Below are 21,860 nucleotides of genomic sequence, written 5' to 3'. Positions count from 1 at the left end.
AGAAAGAGTGAGTCAGAGACAGAGAGAAAGAGAAAGAGTGAATCAGAGATAGCGAGCCAGAGAGAGAGAGAGACACACAGAGAGAGATAGATGGAGAGAGAATGTATGATCATCCACGATACAATCACATTGCTTTCCACACTAGAAGACAGAGAGATGAGTACTGTATCATGGCATGGTGTCACACTACATATGTATGATCTTAATTTGATAACTCTTTTGCTGCGGAGTATTTTCTTGCACAGCGGAAAATGCAATCTTGTAGTTACTTCTAAAGTTAGAAATGTCCACTTTAAAAATGTATCAACCCTTACAAAAAAATCCAATAATGCTTTTCCTTTTGCTGCAGGATTATTTTTCATGGTGTAGCAAACTGGCTCAAATTAAGATCGTACATCTGAGGCTTGAAGAACACACAGCATTCTGGGTCAAATCACTCACCATTGGCAATAACCTATTAAAATACACTTAGAAAAAAAAGGTGTTATCTAGAACCTAAAAGGGTTATTCTGCTGTCCCCATAGGAGAACCCTTTGAAGAGAAGAGAGGAGAAAGAGAAGAGAGGAGAAAGAGAAGAGAGGAGAAAGAGAAGAGAGGAGAGGAGAAAGAGAAGAGAAGAGAGGAGAAAGAGAAGAGAGGAGGAAGAGAAGAGAAGAGAGGAGAAAGAGAAGAGGAGAAAGAGAAGAGAGGAGAAAGAGAAGAGAGGAGATGAGAAAGAGAAGAGAGGAGAAAGAGAAGAGAGGAGAAAGAGAAGAGAGGAGATGAGAAAGAGAAGAGAGGAGAAAGAGAAGAGAGGAGAAAGAGAAGAGAGGAGAAAGAGAAGAGAGGCGAAAGAGAAGAGAGGCGAAAGAGAAGAGAGGCGAAAGAGAAGAGAGGAGAAAGAGAAGAGAAGAGAGGAGAAAGAGAAGAGAGGAGAAAGAGAAGAGGAGTACTTCAAAGAGTACCAGCCACTGATGAGGACTCAGGAGAGAGTGAGAGGGGGGAATAAGACAAGAGAGAGCGGAGAATAGGGGAGAATGGGGGAAGGGGAGACAGGGAGGGTGGATGAGAGAGAGGGGGTAGAGGAGGGTGTACAGGGGAGATGGGGAGAGAGATATTGGGAGAAAGGAAGTGAGAGAAATAAAGAGGGGGGGGGAATGGGGTGGTCAGGGAAAGAGAGATGGTGAAAGAGAGAGAGAGATAATCCCCTGATACCTACAGTGAGTGGGATCATCACTAGAGAAGATGTGTGTAAATAGAGCCTTCATCATTAGACAGGACACAGGATACACCAGTCCCCCCCCCCACCCACATATGACTAAGTACTGTGTTTCTCCAACCCACCCACAAGTGTCCCAGTGGTAATGTATGAAGGGACTCCAGCAGTAATGTATAAAGGGACTCGAGCAGTAATGTATAAAGGGACTCCAGCAGTAATGTATGAAGGGACTCCAGCGGTAATGTATGAAGGGACTCCAGTAGTAATGTATGAAGGGACTCCAGTGGTAATATATGAAGGGACTCCAGCAGTAATGTATGAAGGGACTCCAGCGGTAATGTATGAAGGGACTCCAGCAGTAATGTATAAAGGGACTCCAGCGGTAATGTATAAAGGGACTCCAGCGGTAATGTATAAAGGGACTCCAGTGGTAATGTATAAAGGGACTCCAGTGGTAATGTATAAAGGGACTCCAGTGGTAATATATAAAGGGACTCCAGAAGTAATGTATAAAGGGACTCCAGTGGTAATGTATAAAGGGACTCCAGTGGTAATGTATGAAGGGACTCCAGCAGTAATGTATAAAGGGACTCCAGTGGTAATGTAGGAAGGGACTCCAGTGGTAATGTATAAAGGGACTCCAATGGTAATGTATAAAGGGACTCCAGTGGTAATGTATAAAGGGACTCCAATGGTAATGTATAAAGGGACTCCAGCGGTAATGTATAAAATGACTCCAGTGGTAATGTATAAAATGACTCCAGTGGTAATGTACAAAGGGACTCCAGTGGTAATGTATGAAGGGACTCCAGTGGTAATGTATAAAGAGACTCCAGTGGTAATGTATGAAGGGACTCCAGTGGTAATGTATAAAGAGACTCCAGTGGTAATGTATGAAGGGACTCCAGTGGTACTTCACAGAGCCACATGCTCTATCTGCCGGATGTGTGTATGTGTGTGCATGTGTGTGTATGTGTGTGCATGTGTGTGTATGTGTGTGTATGTGTGTGTATGTGTGTGTATGTGTTAATCATCTATGGAGGCACCTTCATACCCCCCCATTGCCTCTTAAGAGCCTCCAACAAGATCCCAGATTTTAAAAAAGGCCAACTTTTCCACCTTATTTCCAATGAGGCTGAAGGCTGCGTAATTACACTGCATGATAATCAGAACTCAAACCAACATCTGGAATCAACCAACACAGACAGGACAGGCTCTGGTGGCTCTGAGCCTCAATGGGGCCCAGTTTCAGTGTGACATACATTTTGGATCTGCAAGTTAGTTTCATTTGAGACAAGGGGAGCTGGTGCAGATAAGAGGCAGTAGACACAGAGGAAACAAAACCTGTGACTGGTTAACACAGCAGTCTCAAATGTATAGGGTAATAGCAATAAATACAGCCGCCTTGACATACAGACAGGTTCACCAGAGGAGGCTGGTGAGAGGAATTATGGGAGGGAGGACAGGCTCACTGGAATGGAGTTAATGGAACGGAGTCAAACGTGTGGTTTCCAAATGTTTGATGTGTTTGATACCGTCCCATTTACTCCATTCCAGCCATTACAATGAGCCCGTCTTCCTATAGCTCCTCCCACCAGCCTTCTCTGAGGTGCACACACACACACACACACACACACACACACACACACACACACACACACACACACACACACACTTACCTCAGGTGTGACATCGCGGGGAGCAAAGCCTGTCCCCCCGGTTGTCAAGATGAGATTGAGTTCTTTCTCATCACACCAGTCCACTAGAGTCTCCTGATGAGACAGACAGACAGATTGAGACACAGGATCTGATAGGACCCTAGGTATATCTCATCTTGTGACATGAGTCTCATTGGCACGAATGGAGAGGATGTGACATACTACTAAGAGGGTCATAGGGGTGATGATTCTAACTAAGAGGGTCATAGGGGTGATGATTCTAACTAAGAGGGTCATAGGGGTGATGATTCTAACTAAGAGGGTCATGGGGTGATGATTCTAACTTAGAGGGTCATGGGGTGATGATTCTAACTAAGAGGGTCATAGGGGTGATGATTCTAACTAAGAGGGTCATAGGGGTGATGATTCTAACTTAGAGGGTCATGGGGTGATGATTCTAACTAAGAGGGTCATAGGGGTGATGATTCTAACTAAGAGGGTCATAGGGGTGATGATTCTAACTAAGAGGGTCATAGGGGTGATGATTCTAACTAAGAGGGCCATAGGGGTGATGATTCTAACTAAGAGGGTCAAAGTGGTGATGATTCTAACTAAGAGGGTCATAGGGGTGATGATTCTAACTAAGAGGGTCATAGGGGTGATGATTCTAACTAAGAGGGTCATAGTGGTGATGATTCTAACTAAGAGGGTCATAGGGGTGATGATTCTAACTAAGAGGTTCATAAGGATGGTGATTTTAACTAAGAATAATAATTTGTCTCACAGTAGGACTACTGATCTAGTATTAGTTTTTCCTTTCAGATTATAACGATTAAGATTACATGGACATGGGGAAACATGATCCTAGATCAGCACCCCTCATTTTATTGGTTACACACATATTTAGCAGATGTTATTGCGGGAGTAGTGAAATGCTTGTGTTCCTAGCTCCAGCAGTGCAGAAATATCGAACAATTCAACAAGATTCCAAGTAAGAGGTTCATAGGGGTGATGATTCTAACTAAGAGGGTCATGGGGTGACAGGTAGCCTAGTGGTTAGAGCGTTGGACTAGTAACCGAAAGGTTGCAAGATCAAATCCCTGAGCTGACAAAGTAAACATCTGTTGTTCTGCCCCTGAACAAGGCAGTTAACCCACTGTTCCTAGGCCGTCACTGTAAATAAGAATTTGTTCTTAACTGACTTGCCTTGTTAAACAAAGGAAAAAATGGGGTCAAAAAGTATTTGAACTATTTAAAATACTTAAGCCTTGTTTCATTGAGGTTGTCTGTTGATAGACAAACATGTAGAAATTCAAGATTCATCTTACCTTGATCTGGTCGATTTCATCTGGTACGATCTTATAGGCTGAAATAGAGCCCCCAAGCCTGAGAGAGAGAGATAGAGACATCAGGACACAGTCCGTCACAATTCAGATGTGAAACTAGAAACCTAAAGTGTGTTACTAACAGTCTTCAAAACACTCACTAGGCTCACGACTCCAGATACACAACCCAAGAGCTTTTAAACACAACCCAAGAGCTTTTAAACAAATCCAACTGCTGTTATTTCCCCCAAGCAAGCATGAGAGAGTGAGAGCCTCCTTTCATACATCTACAGAGTATCTGTATATAAGAGGCAGTATGACATAAAGAAATCAATGTCAGTGTCATAGCATGCCACCAGCATAACTCTGTCTGTCTGGGGTTAGGCCTAAACTTCTCTTCCTTTAGACAGGCTATATATACTGTATATATAGTTATTAAAATATATCATACATAGGACACATAAGCCTACAGGCCTTTGCATGCAATACCATGATACATTTAGTGCTCAAATCTGACAGCTGAACCGTGATGTGGACAATTATTGTTTTAGGAAAGTAACCTAACACGGGCTGTTTTTAAGGACACGTAAATGTGGCTCATTTGGCCAATGTCCCTCGTTTATTGGTGACGCTGGCTGCGCCAGGTTGGATCTGAATACAGATGATGTCCATGTCTCTGTCATGTTGGCCGGCGTCACATTTTCCTCAAGCAAACTCTGAAATGGCATATTGTTTTTAATGAAGACTTTAGAATATTCACATGAAAATTTGGCGCCAATTGGATGGAAACCTAGCTATAGACACCCTAAAGACTCTGATAAGTGTGCTAGTCCATGTCTCTTTGGTTAATCCTGCACGTCCTTGTTCACCAGCAGTCCCAAACATCTAAAGACTAAGCTACCAGCCAAACAAGTTTGTAAGAATTGTACTTTAAACTCCCCCCTCATACGAATGTGGAGTTTGAGCATTTTCCCAACTCCATCACTGTGATGTGTCTGTATCTATGTAATTGTACATGTATTTATATAAAAACATAGGGACTACAATGGAAATACATTTGCGACATTAATGTGCAATCCAGGTCATCTTTGTGTATATGTAGATTTTTAACTGACCAATAAAATCAATCAATCAATCCAAACTGTGCAGCGGGCGATTGATGAATGGAAAGAGACATCTGTTGCAAAACACCAAAAAGTTGAATGACCATTCGGAGATGGTCAATCCAATCCTTCGATACTGGGTAAACCTGCAAGGTAGGGAAAGATGTATTTTCTGTTTGTCCAGATTTACATAGTCTATTTGTTGTGGTGTTGACCGTGTTAAAACAAAAAACAATATTGTTGAAGTGTGTGTAAAATTACTTTATATAATTATCAGATTGCCCTCTAGTTGATAATTGTCTGCAACCGGCTCTGATCGGAGTGTAATGAAACAGGCAGGGAGAGTGAGCTCGTCTGTGGTGGTCGGCGAACCCTCAACCTTCTGGCCCGTAGCCCTGCGTGGCATCGACTGGGCCACAAAAGGATACTAAAGCGACTTAGTCGATATCCACATTTATAAATACAGGGTCGTTACAGTTATTATCGGTCGTAAACATTATTTTGAGTTAATCATATGATGGGGAGGGTGTTCAATTTATTTTACGGTACAATGGGGGGGTCATGTGAAAATATTTTGACCTTTGGGAGGGAGCCAGGAGAAGGCCTAGAGAGTCACAAACAGAGAGGGAAGGAGAGCAGCTTTGAACGTCCCCTCCTGAAAGGCATTCCTAAAGACGGCCCACTAGGGAGATCTCACACAAGGAGTCTGCTCTCGAGCGGTGTACCACGGCGCTCTCCGGTGGCCAGCTCAGATATTGCAGAAAAAGGAGAAGACACATTAGCAGGCTGAAAGTGAAACAGCTCCACACACAGACACTCTAAATGGTCGGGAGTGTGAAGGATTTACTCTCAGCGATGAGGTGTGTACGTGTGTGTGTTTGTGTTTGTGTGTACGTGTGTGTGTTTGTGCGTACTCAGGCTTTTTAGACAGTGTGCTTCACCCCGGGAAAGAAAAGGACCTGTCAGGAAAAATCACTTCTCTGTAGGTTTTATCCCCTGTCTCCCTGTTTCAGCCCAAATGAAAATATGCTGAACACAAATAACTAGGGTTCCTTCCCACCACCCGTTTCCTAGGCAACCCCAGTCTATCTGAAGCCTCTGGTTGCCTCGTGCATGGTTTATCGTGAGTGTGTGTTTGCTTCGTCGCAGTGTTTCAGGGTGCCCTGTCTCTGACGTGTGTGTATGTGTGTTGTTAAATACAAGTGTACAGTGGGGAGAACAAGTATTTGATACACTGCCGATTTTGCAGGTTTTCCTACTTACAAAGCATGTAGAGGTCTGTAATTTTTATCATTTCAACTGTGAGAGACGGAATCTAAAACAAAAATCCAGAAAATCACATTGTATGATTTTTAAGTAATTCATTTGCATTTTATTGCATGACATCAGAAAAGCAGAACTTAATATTAGGTACAGAAACCTTTGTTTGCAATTACAGAGAACATAAGTTTCCTGTAGTTCTTGACCAGGTTTGCACACACTGCAGCAGGTATTTTGGCCCACTCCTCCATACAGACCTTCTCCAGATCCTTCAGGTTTCGGGGCTGTCACTGGGCAATACGGACTTTCAGCTCCCTCCAAAGATTTTCTATTGGGTTTAGGTCTGGAGACTGGCTAGGCCACTCCAGGACCTTGAGATGCTTCTTACGGAGCCACTCCTTAGTTACCCTGGCTGTGTGTTTCGGGTCGTTGTCATGCTGGAAGACCCAGCCACGACCCATCTTCAATGCTCTTACTGAGGGAAGGAGGTTGTTGGCCAAGATCTCGCGATACATGGCCCCATCCATCCTCCCTTCAACACGGTGCAGTCGTCCTGTCCCCTTTGCAGAAAAGCATCCCCAAAGAATGATGTTTCCACCTCCATGCTTCACGGTTGGGATGGTGTTCTTGGGGTTGTACTCATCCTTCTTCTTCCTCCAAACACGGCGAGTGGAGTTTAGACCAAAAAGCTCTATTTTTGTCTCATCAGACCACATGACCTTCTCCCATTCCTCCTCTGGATCATCCAGATGGTCATTGGCAAACTTCAGACGGGCCTGGACATGCGCTGGCTTGAGAAGGGGGACCTTGCGTGCGCTGCAGGATTTTAATCCATGACGGCGTAGTGTGTTACTAATGGTTTTCTTTGAGACTGTGGTCCCAGCTCTCTTCCGGTCATTGACCAGGTCCTGCCGTGTAGTTCTGGGCTGATCCCTCACCTTCCTCATGATCATTGATGCCCCACGAGGTGAGATCTTGCATGGAGCCCCAGACCGAGGGTGATTGACCGTCATCTTGAACTTCTTCCATTTTCTAATAATTGCGCCAACAGTTGTTGCCTTCTCACGAAGCTGCTTGTCTATTGTCCTGTAGCCCATCCCAGCCTTGTGCAGGTCTACAATTTTATCCCTGATGTCATTACACAGCTCTCTGGTCTTGGCCATTGTGGAGAGGTTGGAGTCTGTTTGATTGAGTGTGTGGACAGGTGTCTTTTATACAGGTAACAAGTTCAAACAGGTGCAGTTAATACAGGTAATGAGTGGAGAACAGGAGGGCTTCTTAAAGAAAAACTAACAGGTCTGTGAGAGACAGAATTCTTACTGGTTGGTAGGTGATCAAATACTTATGTCATGCAATAAAATGCAAATTAATTACTGAAAAATCATACAATGTGATTTTCTGGATTTTTGTTTTAGATTCCGTCTCTCACAGTTGGAGTGTACCTATGATAAAAATTACAGACCTCTACATGCTTTGTAAGTAGGAAAACCTGCAAAATCGGCAGTGTATCAAATATTTGTTCTCCCCACTGTATGTGTGTGTGTTCATGTGCGTGTGTGTGCTTGCGTGTGCTTCTGTTGTTGCGTACTGGTATACAGTATATGTGTGTAGCAGTCATAGGGGACATGTGTTTTCCAGAGGAGAGTGTGTACATTGATGCACAGCTGACTTCTCATGGTTTTACCAATCTGCCTTCAGACTCTGACGTTTATCTACGCTTCTCCAAATGTCAAATTCTGAAGTTCATCTAAACGTATCATTTCGAAGTTAAGGGTTAACAATTTGAATAGGGTTAAAACATTAAGTTTAGGCATTCATTGTGAATGGTTAGGTTAAGGGTTAGGACAGGGTAATAAAACATTGTGAATGGTTAGGTTAAGGGTTAGGAAAGGGTAATAAAACATTGAGAATGGTTAGGTTAAGGGTTAGGATAGGGTAATAAAACATTGTGAATGGTTGGGTTAAGGGTTAGGATAGGGTAATAAAACATTGTGAATGGTTAGGTTAAGGGTTAGGATAGGGTAATAAAACATTGTGAATGGTTGGGTTAAGGGTTAGGATAGGGTAATAAAACATTGTGAATGGTTAGGTTAAGGGTTAGGATAGGGTAATAAAACATTGTGAATGGTTGGGTTAAGGGTTAGGATAGGGTAATAAAACATTGTGAATGGTTGGGTTAAGGGTTAGGATAGGGTAATAAAACATTGTGAATGGTTAGGTTAAGGGTTAGGATAGGGTAATAAAACATTGTGAATGGTTAGGTTAAGGGTTAGGAAAGGGTAATAAAACATTGTGAATGGTTAGGTTAAGGGTTAGGAAAGGGTAATAAAACATTGTGAATGGTTAGGTACCATTGTGAATGTCCTGTAGGTACCTAGATGATGGACTGTAGGTACCTAGATGATGGACTGTAGGTACCTAGATGATGGACTGTAGGTACCTAGATGATGGACTGTAGGTACCTAGATGATGGACTGTAGGTACCTAGATGATGGACTGTAGGTACCTAGATGATGGACTGTAGGTACCTAGATGATGGACTGTAGGTACCTAGATGATGGACAGTAGGTACCTAGATGATGGACTGTAGGTACCTAGATGATGGGCTGTAGGTACCTAGATGATGGACTGTAGGTACCTAGATGATGGACTGTAGGTACCTAGATGATGGACTGTAGGTACCTAGATGATGGACTGTAGGTACCTAGATGCTGGACTGTAGGTACCTAGATGATGGACTGTAGGTACCTAGATGATGGACTGTAGGTACCTAGATGATGGACTGTAGGTACCTAGATGATGGACTGTAGGTACCTAGATGATGGACTGTAGGTACCTAGATGATGGACTGTAGGTACCTAGATGATGGACTGGAGGTACCTAGATGATGAACTGTAGGTACCTAGATGATGGACTGTAGGTACCTAGATGATGGACTGTAGGTACCTAGATGATGGACTGTAGGTACCTAGATGCTGGACTGTAGGTACCTAGATGCTGGACTGTAGGTACCTAGATGCTGGACTGTAGGTACCTAGATGATGGACTGTAGGTACCAAGATGATGGACTGTAGGTACCTAGATGATGGACTGTAGGTACCTAGATGATGGACTGTAGGTACCTAGATGCTGGACTGTAGGTACCTAGATGATGGACTGTAGGTACCTAGATGATGGACTGTAGGTACCTAGATGATGGACTGTAGGTACCTAGATGATGGACTGTAGGTACCTAGATGATGGACTGTAGGTACCTAGATGATGGACTGTAGGTACCTAGATGATGGGCTGTAGGTACGTGAGATCCAGAAAACAGATAAAGACACAACCCACCAACCAATACCCCTTGCCATCAAACACACACACACATCTGCGACCCAGATGTTCAGGTCTGTGGGCCTGCTCTATGATGAGGCTCTATGATGAGGCTCATCTGCTGTAGTGGTGCCGTTGTGGGCCTGCTCTATGATGAGGCTCATCCGCTGTAGTGGTGTTGTTGTGGGCCTGCTCTATGATGAGGCTCTATGATGAGGCTCATCTGCTGTAGTGGTGTCGTTGTGGGCCTGCTCTATGATGAGGCTCTATGATGAGGCTCATCCGCTGTAATGGTGTCGTTGTGGGCCTGCTCTATGATGAGGCTCTATGAGGCTCATCTGCTGTAGTGGTGTCGTTGTGGGCCTGCTCTATGATGAGGCTCTATGATGAGGCTCATCCGCTGTAATGGTGTCGTTGTGGGCCTGCTCTATGATGAGGCTCTATGATGAGGCTCATCTGCTGTAATGGTGTCGTTGTGGGCCTGCTCTATGATGAGGCTCTATGATGAGGCTCATCTGCTGTAGTGGTGTCGTTGTGGGCCTGCTCTATGATGAGGCTCTATGATGAGGCTCATCTGCTCTAGTGGTGTCGTTGTGGGCCTGCTCTATGATGAGGCTCTATGATGAGGCTCTATGATGAGACCCATCTGCTGTAGTGGTGTCGTTGTGGGCCTGCTCTATGATGAGGCTCTATGATGAGGCTCATCTGCTGTAGTGGTGCCGTTGTGGGCCTGCTCTATGATGAGGATCATCTGCTGTAATGGTGTCATTAATAATGCATGGCCCTTGTACAAGGCTCTCCATCACACACACACACACACACACACACACACACACACACACACACACACACACACACACACACACACACACACACACACACACACACACACACACACACACACACACACACACTAAACTACTACAGAACAGTAGAGCCTGACAGTGATAGTAGTGACGTAGGGAAGCGCTCAAGGGTCAAGAATTCCTTTCAACATGTCATAAGTGAGAGGGGGTATGTTTGAGGTGACATACCCCCAGCTAGTGTTGAGTGCTCTGAGTGCTCTATAAGGGGCTACACTCACTGTAACACTCACACATTGAACACTAGCTAAAATACACACACTCCCCCACCACACAGACCTAGACTAACACAGAGATACACTAAAGAACAATCCAACCATATTTAGGACACATAGGGGAGAGAGGGTTAAGTTGAGCCATTTTTGACATTCAGCATTTCTCCGTCAAGGGAAATATAGTATTCTTTATAACAAAGATATCTATGTATATATTCAGGATGTTGTGTAACCCTGGAAACAATCAGAAGTCATGTAAACATAACAGTTTTGAAAAGATAACTTGTCCAAAAAAAAGCGGTCTCTTGGGCCTCTTGGGTCTCTTGGCACAACTTACCCAGGTATGGGGTAAATTGAGCCACGAAACAGGGGAAGTTAAGCTGCCTATACATGTATTTTCTTCATGAAATATCACCACTACCTTTTTAATTAAATTAAAACCATGTCTGTCTTTATTTCCCAAACACAATTACAATCATTTGTCTTTTGATCATTTAAAAACTTTTAAACACAGGTGTAACACCTAACAAAGTTAGCTCCTGAGTGGCCAGCGTCGTCCGGGTTCATTGTAAATAAGAATTTGTTCTCAACTGACTTGCCTAGTTAAATAAAGGTTAAATTAAACAAACAGATTACATTACCCATGAGAAGAAAACATGTACATTGGCTCACCTTACCCCATGGCCAAGGCAAACTTACTGCAAGGCAATCATTTTGACTATATTAGCCCACACAGCTACAAGGATGCCCTTTAATGCTGGGTTTAGGACCTCATATTGAAGGTTATAGAGACCCCAACTGATGTATAGAACAATCTTTAAATGATCTACTTTGGTTTAGATACAAGCATCATGAAACCTCTAACACAAATGAATTAATGAAAATACAAATTTTTTTGACCACTTTTTCTATGTGAATTCTTCCTTCTCAGACTCCATGATTTGATGACCTCTTCTTAAACATTTGGTCAAATTCTAAGTTTTTTGTATGGTTTCCTAGAAACAAGGGCGGCTCAACTTACCCCACTCTCCCCTTCTCTATATACCCCATACTGCAGACATAATCTGTACTGCGCTGGCTGGGATTTGTCTTTCACGTTGTCCTTTCCAGCACTCACCTTGGCTCAGAAGTATAAATATGGGTCAGATGATATCTCTTTCTCTCTGAACTCTCTGTCATGCCCTGACCTGAGATATCTCTGTTTTCTTTATATTTTGGCTAGGTCAGGGTGTGACTAGGGTGGGTACGTTCGTTTTTGTATTGTCTAGGGTTTTTTGTATGTCTAGGGGTTTTGTAGGTCTAGGTGATTTGTATGTCTATGGTGGCCTGATATGGTTCCCAATCAGAGGCAGCTGTTTATCGTTGTCTCTGATTGGGGATCATATTTAGGTAGCCATTTTCCCTTTGGTGTTCGTGGGTTCTTGTTCTATGTTTAGTTGCCTGTCTGCACTACTCATATTAGCTTCACGGTTCGTTTTGTTATTTTGTTTGTTTGTTCAGTGTTCATTCTTTTAATAAATAGAATGTACCCATACAACACTGCGCCTTGGTCCGATTCATACGACGAACGTGACACTATCTAATCCCCCTCCAACACATTATTTGCCTCAACCTGGGATACCATCACCTGACAAGTCCATGCACAGCAGATAATTTCCACTATAACACATGTATGGCATGGCAAGCAGGTGCTAATTAATTAAGGCTAGCACAGGCCAGTGAATGCTAACACTGGCTAAAACAGGCTAGCACAGACGAGCAAAGAAACTTTCAGTCTAGCATTAGCTAGCTTAGCCTAGTGTGCTAATTTAGAGCACAACCAGTGGTCCTGTCTCTGCCTACTTCCAGTGATGGCTGTTCTGTGGGTGAAATTAGCGCATTGTCAGCCATCTGATTCATACAAGTGCTACTTTTAGCCGTGACAATTTGTAAAATTGACAAAAGGATGTTACAACAAGTCACTGGAGGGCGGCGAGCCCCCAGGAGGATATTCTGACAACCTTCAACACACACACACACACACACACACACACACACACACACACACGACAGAACGTCCATACACACACCGGCGTGCACACACAAACATGCAGGAGATAATACACACACACGTGCTAGAATGTCCATACGCACACACGCAGGAGATCACACACACACACACACACACACACACACACACACACACACACACACACACACACACACACACGGATGTCTATGTGTCCCACACACGGTGTGCTGTGGCACATTGTGACCCATGCTTGTGTGTCTAGCTGGTCATCCTGATGGATGAAGTGACATGTAACAAAACCTGGCACAGCTCAGCACGGCTCAGAACGGCTCAGCACGGCTCAGCACAGCTCAGAGAGGGGAGGGGAAGAGAGGGTCACACACAGTCCACATCAGTTACCAGGACCTTAATACACCAGACATGGACACACTCTGGCTAACCAGCATGGTCCTCAACACTGACGCACACACACACACACAATTACGCATCCAGGCATACACACACGCTTACACAGCACCCCCCCCACCCCCCGCAACACAAACCTCCCCCCCATATCTGTACACACTAATGAGTGTGTGACAGCCTGGTTGACAGTCTAGTTAGCTAGTGGTGTCCCAATACAGCGTGACGTAAAAGACATGTCACAGGATTCCAAATAACACACAACAGGATATTACAGGCAGACTGGGCTGGGGATGGGCTCTATGACACATCTACACTGACACACCCTGGCACATCTACACTGATACACCCTGACACATCTACACTGATACACCCTGCCACATCTATACTAATACACCCTGACACATCTACACTAATACACCCTGACACATCTACACTGATATACCCTGACACATCTACACTAATACACCCTGACACATCTACACTGATACACCCTGACACATCTACACTAATACACCCTGGCACATCTACACTGATACACCCTGGCACATCTACACTGATACACCCTGACACATCTACACTGATACACCCTGACACATCTACACTGATACACCCTGACACATCTACACTAATACACCCTGGCACATCTACACTGATACACCCTGGCACATCTACACTGATACACCCTGACACATCTACACTAATACACCCTGACACATCTACACTGATACACCCTGGCACATCTACACTGATACACCCTGACACATCTACACTGATACACCCTGACACATCTACACTAATACACCCTGGCACATCTACACTGATACACCCTGGCACATCTACACTGATACACCCTGACACATCTACACTAATACACCCTGACACATCTACACTGATACACCCTGGCACATCTACACTGATACACCCTGACACATCTACACTGATACACCCTGACACATCTACACTAATACACCCTGGCACATCTACACTGATACACCCTGGTACATCTACACTGATACACCCTGACACATCTACACTAATACACCCTGACACATCTACACTGATACACCCTGGCACATCTACACTGATACACCCTGACACATCTACACTGATACACCCTGACACATCTACACTAATACACCCTGGCACATCTACACTAATACACCCTGGCACATCTACACTGATACACCCTGACACATCTACACTAATACACCCTGACACATCTACACTGATACACCCTGACACATCTACACTGATACACCCTGGCACATCTACACTGATACACCCTGACACATCTACACTGATACACCCTGACACATCTACACTAATACACCCTGGCACATCTACACTAACACACCCTGGTACATCTACACTGATACACCCTGACACATCTACACTGATACACCCTGACACATCTACACTAATACACCCTGACACATCTACACTAATACACCCTGACACATCTACACTAATACACCCTGACACATCTACACTAATACACCCTGACACATCTACACTAATACACCCTGACACATCTACACTAATACACCCTGACACATCTACACTGATACACCCTGCCACATCTATACTAATACACCCTGACACATCTACACTAATACACCCTGACACATCTACACTGATACACCCTGGCACATCTACACTGATACACCCTGGCACATCTACACAGATACACCCTGACACATCTACACTGATACACCCTGACACATCTACACCCTGACACATCTACACAGATACACCCTGACACATCTACACCCTGGCACATCTACACAGATACACCCTGACACATCTACACCCTGGCACATCTACACAGATACACCCTGACACATCTACACTGATACACCCTGCCACATCTACACTGATACACCCTGCCACATCTATACTAATACACCCTGACACATCTACACTAATACACCCTGACACATCTACACTAATACACCCTGACACATCTACACTGATACACCCTGGCACATCTACACTAATACACCCTGGCACATCTACACTGATACACCCTGACACATCTACACTGATACACCCTGACACATCTACACTGATACACCCTGACACATCTACACTGATACACCCTGACACATCTACACTGATACACCCTGACACATCTACACTGATACACCCTGACACATCGACACCCTGACACATCTACACTGATACACCCTGGCACATCTACACTAATACACCCTGGCACATCTACACTGATACACCCTGACACATCTACACTGATACACCCTGACACATCTACACTGATACACCCTGACACATCTACACTGATACACCCTGACACATCGACACCCTGACACATCTACACTGATACACCCTGACACATCTACACTGATACACCCTGACACATCTACACTGATACACCCTGACACATCTACACATCTACACCCTGACACATCGACACCCTGACACATCTACACTGATACACCCTGACACATCTACACATCTACACATCTACACCCTGACACATCTACACTGATACACCCTGACACATCTACACTGATACACCCTGACACATCTACACTGATACACCCTGACACATCTACACTGATACACCCTGACACATCTACACTGATACACCCTGACACATCTACACATCTACACCCTGACACATCTACACTAATACACCCTGACACATCTACACCCTGACACATCTACACTGATACACCTTGACACATCTACACCCTGACACATCTACACTGATACACCCTGGTACATCTACACTGATACACCCTGACACATCTACACCCTGACACATCTATACTAATACACCCTGACACATCTACACTGATACACCCTGGTACATCTACACTGATACACCCTGACACATCTACACCCTGACACATCTATACTAATACACCCTGACACATCTACACTGATACACCCTGGTACATCTACACTGATACACCCTGACACATCTACACTAATACACCCTGGCACATCTACACTAATACACCCTGGCACATCTACACTAATACACCCTGGCACATCTACACTGATACACCCTGGTACATCTACACTGATACACCCTGACACATCTACACTAATACACCCTGGCACATCTACACTGATACACCCTGGTACATCTACACTGATACACCCTGACACATCTACACTAATACACCCTGGCACATCTACACTAATACACCCTGGCACATCTACACTGATACACCCTGCCACATCTATACTAATACACCCTGACACATCTACACTAATACACATCTACACTGATACACCCTGGCACATCTACACTGATACACCCTGACACATCTACACCCTGACATATCTACACTAATACACCATGTTACTACTGGTAATAAACAAGAGCAGACCAGGGGTGTGTGTGTGTGTGTGTGTGTGTCTGTTGTAGCATGGTCCCAGTGTTGGATGTAGACTGTGCTGGGGGTTTAGAGTTGGAAGACTTACAGGGAGGGGTCGTGCACCAGATCTTTTAGGTTGATTCCACTGCGGTCCTCTGCCAGGTTCCTAAAACAGCTGTCACTCACTGGATGAAGAGAACGAGAGAGAGAGAGAGAGAGAGAGAGAGAGAGAGAGAGAGAGAGAGAGAGAGAGAACGAGAGAAAGCGAGAGAGAGAGAGAGAGAAATCATCAGTAAAGTGGAGCAATATATAGAGATTACAAAATAATATCCCCCAGTCCACACACAGACACACAGACACACAGACACACAGACACACAGACACACAGACACACAGACACACAGACAGACAGACAGACAGACAGACAGACAGACAGACAGACAGACAGACAGACAGACACACAGACACACAGACACACACACACACACACACACACACACACACAGAGACACATCTGCAACCGCTGTGTTCCATGACTTTTGAGCAGGTGTGAGCCACATGAGTCATCATTATGCTCAGAGATAGAATAACAGAGAGAGAGAGAGAGAGAGAGAGAGAGAGAGAGAGAGAGAGAGAGAGAGAGACTTCCTAAGAAAGAGACACGGTGTTTCATGGTATAAGTGATTACTATGGCACTTACAGTATATAAGATATACAAATACACCTTTATAAATAGACTGACTTAGAAAGTGACAAAGAGTAGTGCTATCATCGCTGCAATCCACTAACTCCAAAACACTACAAGTAAGGAAAATTGTTACATTTCTAACCACTGATGGAGAGCAGGAGGGGGAAAGAGAGAGAGAGATGGTGGGGGGGGAATGAGAGCAAAATGGCTGAGGGGATATGAGGAGAATGAGAGTGAGGGAGGAGGGTAAGGAAAATGAGAGAGAGGGGGATGAGAGGAGGTAAAATGGATTGCTGTAGGGACGGAGGTAAACAGAGAGTGTAGGCCAGTGCTCTGGGCTCTGGCAAATAAATGTGAGAGTGCTGACATTTGCAGAGAGAGAGAGAAAGAAAGAGGGAGAGGGAACAGGGAGCAAACACTACCCTGATTTACAAGGGCAATGCTGTGTGTGTGTGTGTGTGTGTGTGTGTGTGTGTGTGTGTGTGTGTGTGTGTGTGTGTGTGTGTGTGTGTGTGTGTGTGTGTGTGTGTGTGTGTGTGTGTGTGTGTGTGTGTGTGTGTAAGGGGGGACTTCCCTGCAGTATTCCTTACAATCACAACCACCCCTCAGTCTCTCTCACCCAGCTACCCCTCCTCAGTCTCTCTCACCCAGCTACCCCTCCTCAGTCTCTCTCACCCAGCTACCCCTCCTCAGTCTCTCTCACCCAGCTACCCCTCCTCAGTCTCTCTCACCCAGCTACCCCTCCTCAGTCTCTCTCACCCAGCTACCCCTCCTCAGTCTCTCTCACCCAGCTACCCCTCCTCAGTCTCTCTCACCCAGCTACCCCTCCTCAGTCTCTCACCCAGCTACCCCTCCTCAGTCTCTCTCACCCAGCTACCCCTCCTCAGTCTCTCTCACCCAGCTACCCCTCCTCAGTCTCTCTCACCCAGATACCCCTCCTCAGTCTCTCACCCAGATACCCCTCCTTAGTTTCTCACAAAGCTACCGCTCCTGTCTTCAGTCTCTCAGCCAGCTACCCCTCCAGTCTTCAGTCTCTCACCCAGCTACCCCTCCAGTCTTCAGTCTTTCAGCCAGCTACCCCTCCTCAGTCTTCAGTCTCTCACCCAGCAACCCCTCCTGTCTTCAGTCTCTCAGCCAGCTACTCCTCCTGTCTTCAGTCTCTCACCCAGCTACCACTCCTGTCTTCAGTCTCTCAGCCAGCTACCCCTCCTCAGTCTTCAGTCTCTCAGCCAGCTACCCCTCCTCAGTCTTCAGTCTCTCAGCCAGCTACCCCTCCTGTCTTCAGTCTCTCAGCCAGCTACCCCTCCTGTCTTCAGTCTCTCAGCCAGCTACCCCTCCTCAGTCTTCAGTCTCTCAGCCAGCTACCCCTCCTCAGTCTTCAGTCTCTCAGCCAGCTACCCCTCCTGTCTTCAGTCTCTCAGCCAGCTACCCCTCCTGTCTTCAGTCTCTCAGCCAGCTACCCCTCCTGTCTTCAGTCTCTCAGCCAGCTACCCCTCCTCAGTCTACCCCTTGATCTAAAAATAGACACTCAACTCTTCTACAAGAGGCAACAACCATTCTAAACCAATCAACACACTCTGTCAAAGGCATCGGTACCAAACACCCTTTTCTGTGTCTATGCATGTGTGTGTGTGTACATGTGTGTGTGTGTACATGTGTGTGTCTATGCATGTGTGTGTGTGTACATGTGTGTGTGTGTGTTTTTGTCTGCGTGTGCGTGTGCTTACCTACAGAACAGCAAGAGGAACTGCCCCTCCCTACCTTCAGGCTATTCTCAAAACCTACACCCCAACCCGAGCAATCCGTTCTGCCACCTCAGGTCTCTAGGCCTTCCCTCTCAGCCCAGTCCAAGCTGGTGGAACCAGTTTCTCCCTGAAGCTAGTACAGCAGAGTCCCTGCCCATCTTCCGGAAGCATCTGAAAACATACCTCTTCAAACATTATCTTAAATAATCGTCCTCCTTACTTGACCTGTAAAGGCTTTCCACTAGATGTTGGAACATTGCTGTGGGGACTTGCTTCCATTCAGCCACGAGATTTGTGAGGTTGGGCACTGATGTTGGCGATTAGGCCTGGCTCCCAGTCGGCTTTCCAATTCATCCCAAAGGTGTTCGGTGGGGTGGGGTCAGGGCTCTGTACAGGCCAGTCAAGTTCTTCCACACCGATCTCTACAAACCACTGCTGTATGGACCTCGCTTTGTGCAAGGGGGCATTGTCATGCTGAAACATAAAAGGGCCTTCCCCCAAACTTTTGGCACAAAGTTGAAAGCACAGAGTCATCTAGAATGTAATTGTATGCTGTAGCGTTAAGATTTCCCTTCACTGAATCTAAGGGACCTAGCCCGAACCATGAAAAATAGCTCCAGTCCATTACTCCTCTTCCACCAAACTTTACAGTTCGCACTATGCAGTGGGGCAGGTAGTGTTCTCCTGGCATCCGCCAAACCCAGATGGTGAAGCGTGATTCATCACCCCAAGAGAACGCATTTCCACTCCTCCAGAGTCCAATGGCGGCGAGCTTTACACCCCTTCAGCAGATGCTTGGCTGCTCGGCCATGGAAACCCATCTCATAAAGCTCCGGATGAACAGTACATGTGCTGACGTTGCTTCCAGAGGCAGTTTGGAACTCGATAGTGAGTGTTGTAACCGAGGACAGATGATTTTTAGGTGCTACGTGCTTTAGCACTCGGCGGTCCCGTTCTGTCAGCTTGTGTGGTCTACCACTTCGCGGCTGACTTGTTGTTGTTCCTAGATGTTTCCACTTCACAATAACAGCACTTACATTTGACCGGGGAAGCTCTAGCAGGACAGATATTTAATGAACTGACTTGTTGGAAAGGTGGTATCCTATGACGGTGCCACGTTGAAGTCACTGAGCTCTTCAGTAAACACATTTTTGGCTATAGAGATTGCATGGCTGTGTGCTCGATTTTATACACCTATCAGCAACGGGTGTGGTTGAAAAAAATGAATAGACTAATTTGAAGAGGTGTCCACATACTTTTGTATATACAGTTGAAGTCGGAAGTTTACATACACTTAAAATGGAGTCATTAAAACTCATTTTTCAACCACTCCACACATTTCTTGTTAACAAACTATAGTTTGGCAAGTCGGTTAGGACATCTATTTTGTGTATGACACAAGTAATTTTTCCAACAATTGATTACAGACAGTTGGGACACCATGGGACCACGCAGCCGTCATACCGCTCAGGAAGGAGACGCGTTCTGTCTCCTAGAGATGAACGTACTTTGATGCGAAAAGTGCAAATAAATCCCAGAACAACAGCAAAGGACAATGTGAAGATGCTGGAGGAAACAGGTACAAAAGTATCTATATCCACAGTAAAATGAGTCCTATATCGACATAACCTGAAAGGCCGCTCAGCAAGGAAGGAGCCACTGCTCCAAAACCGCCATAAAAAAAGCCAGACTATGGTTTGCAGCTGCACATGGGGACAAAGATCGTACTTGTGGAGAAATGTCCTCTGGTCTGATGAAACAAAAATAGAACTGTTTGGCCATAATGACCATCGTTATGTTTGGAGGAAAACGGGGGAAGCCGAAGAACACCGGCTTGCAAGCCGAAGAACACCATCCCAACCGTGATGCACGGGGGTGGCAGCATCATGTTATGGGGGTGCTTTGCTGCAGGAGGGACTGGGGCACTTCACAAAATATATGGCTTCGTGAGGCAGGAAAATTATGTGGATTTTTTGAAGAAACATCTCAAGACATCAGTCAGGAAGTTAAAGCTTGGTCACAAATGAGTCTTCCAAATGGACAATGACCCCAAGCATACTTCCAAAGTTGTAGCGAAATGGCTTAAGGACAACAAAGTCAAGGTATTGGAGTGGCCATCACAAAGCCCTGACCTCAATCCTATAGAAAATGTGAGGGCAGAACTGAAAAAGCATGTGCGAGCAAGGAGTCCTACAAACCTGAGTCAGTTACACCAGCTCTGTCAGGAGGAATGGGCCAAAATTCACCCAACTTATTGTGAGAAGCTTGTGGAAGGCTACCCGAAATGTTTGACCCAAGTGAAACAATTTAAATGCAATGCTACCAAATACTAATTGAATATATGTAAACTTCTGACCCACTGGGAATGTGACGGAAAATATAAAAGCTGAAATAAATCATTCTCTCTACTATTATTCTGACATTTCACATTCTTAAAATAAAGTGCTTATTCTAACTGACCTAAAACAGGGAATTTTTACTAGGATTATACATTCATACTTTTTTTTGTACTGGCCCCCCGTGGGAATTATAGAGACCAACGTGGAATACCTAAATACAGTGATCCCTCGCCACTTCGCAGTTCACTTATCGCGGATTCGCTATTTCGCGGATTTTCATAATGCATTTTTTTTTTTTTTTTGGTGCATTGTGCTCTGCATTCTGATTCGCTAAAAACTCACTCCCGCTTCTTGTATCAAAACATGCTACGAATTGTGCTATCAT

The 21,860-nt window shown here is 45.1% G+C and overlaps 1 protein-coding gene across 5 annotated transcripts in view; it reads right to left on the bottom strand.

Annotated features, from left to right (window-relative positions):
* The window catches only part of LOC129825462 (gephyrin), a 190,288-nt gene that overhangs the window by 106,892 nt on the left and 61,536 nt on the right, over positions 1 to 21,860 (bottom strand). For all 5 annotated transcript variants that reach the window (XM_055885573.1, XM_055885574.1, XM_055885575.1 and 2 more), the window contains exons 2-4: positions 16,810 to 16,888; positions 4,185 to 4,242; positions 2,878 to 2,970 (exon numbers count right to left, since the gene is read on the bottom strand). In XM_055885573.1, coding sequence (XP_055741548.1) covers positions 2,878 to 2,970; positions 4,185 to 4,242; positions 16,810 to 16,888 — 230 coding nt within the window. The remainder of the gene's footprint in view (positions 1 to 2,877; positions 2,971 to 4,184; positions 4,243 to 16,809; positions 16,889 to 21,860) is intronic.

This window comes from Salvelinus fontinalis, chromosome 27 (assembly GCF_029448725.1).
Source record: "Salvelinus fontinalis isolate EN_2023a chromosome 27, ASM2944872v1, whole genome shotgun sequence".
Taxonomy (NCBI): Eukaryota; Metazoa; Chordata; class Actinopteri; order Salmoniformes; family Salmonidae; genus Salvelinus; species Salvelinus fontinalis.
The sequence above is the reverse complement of the archived record's forward strand: the minus strand, read 5'-3'. Positions and strand labels throughout refer to the sequence as shown.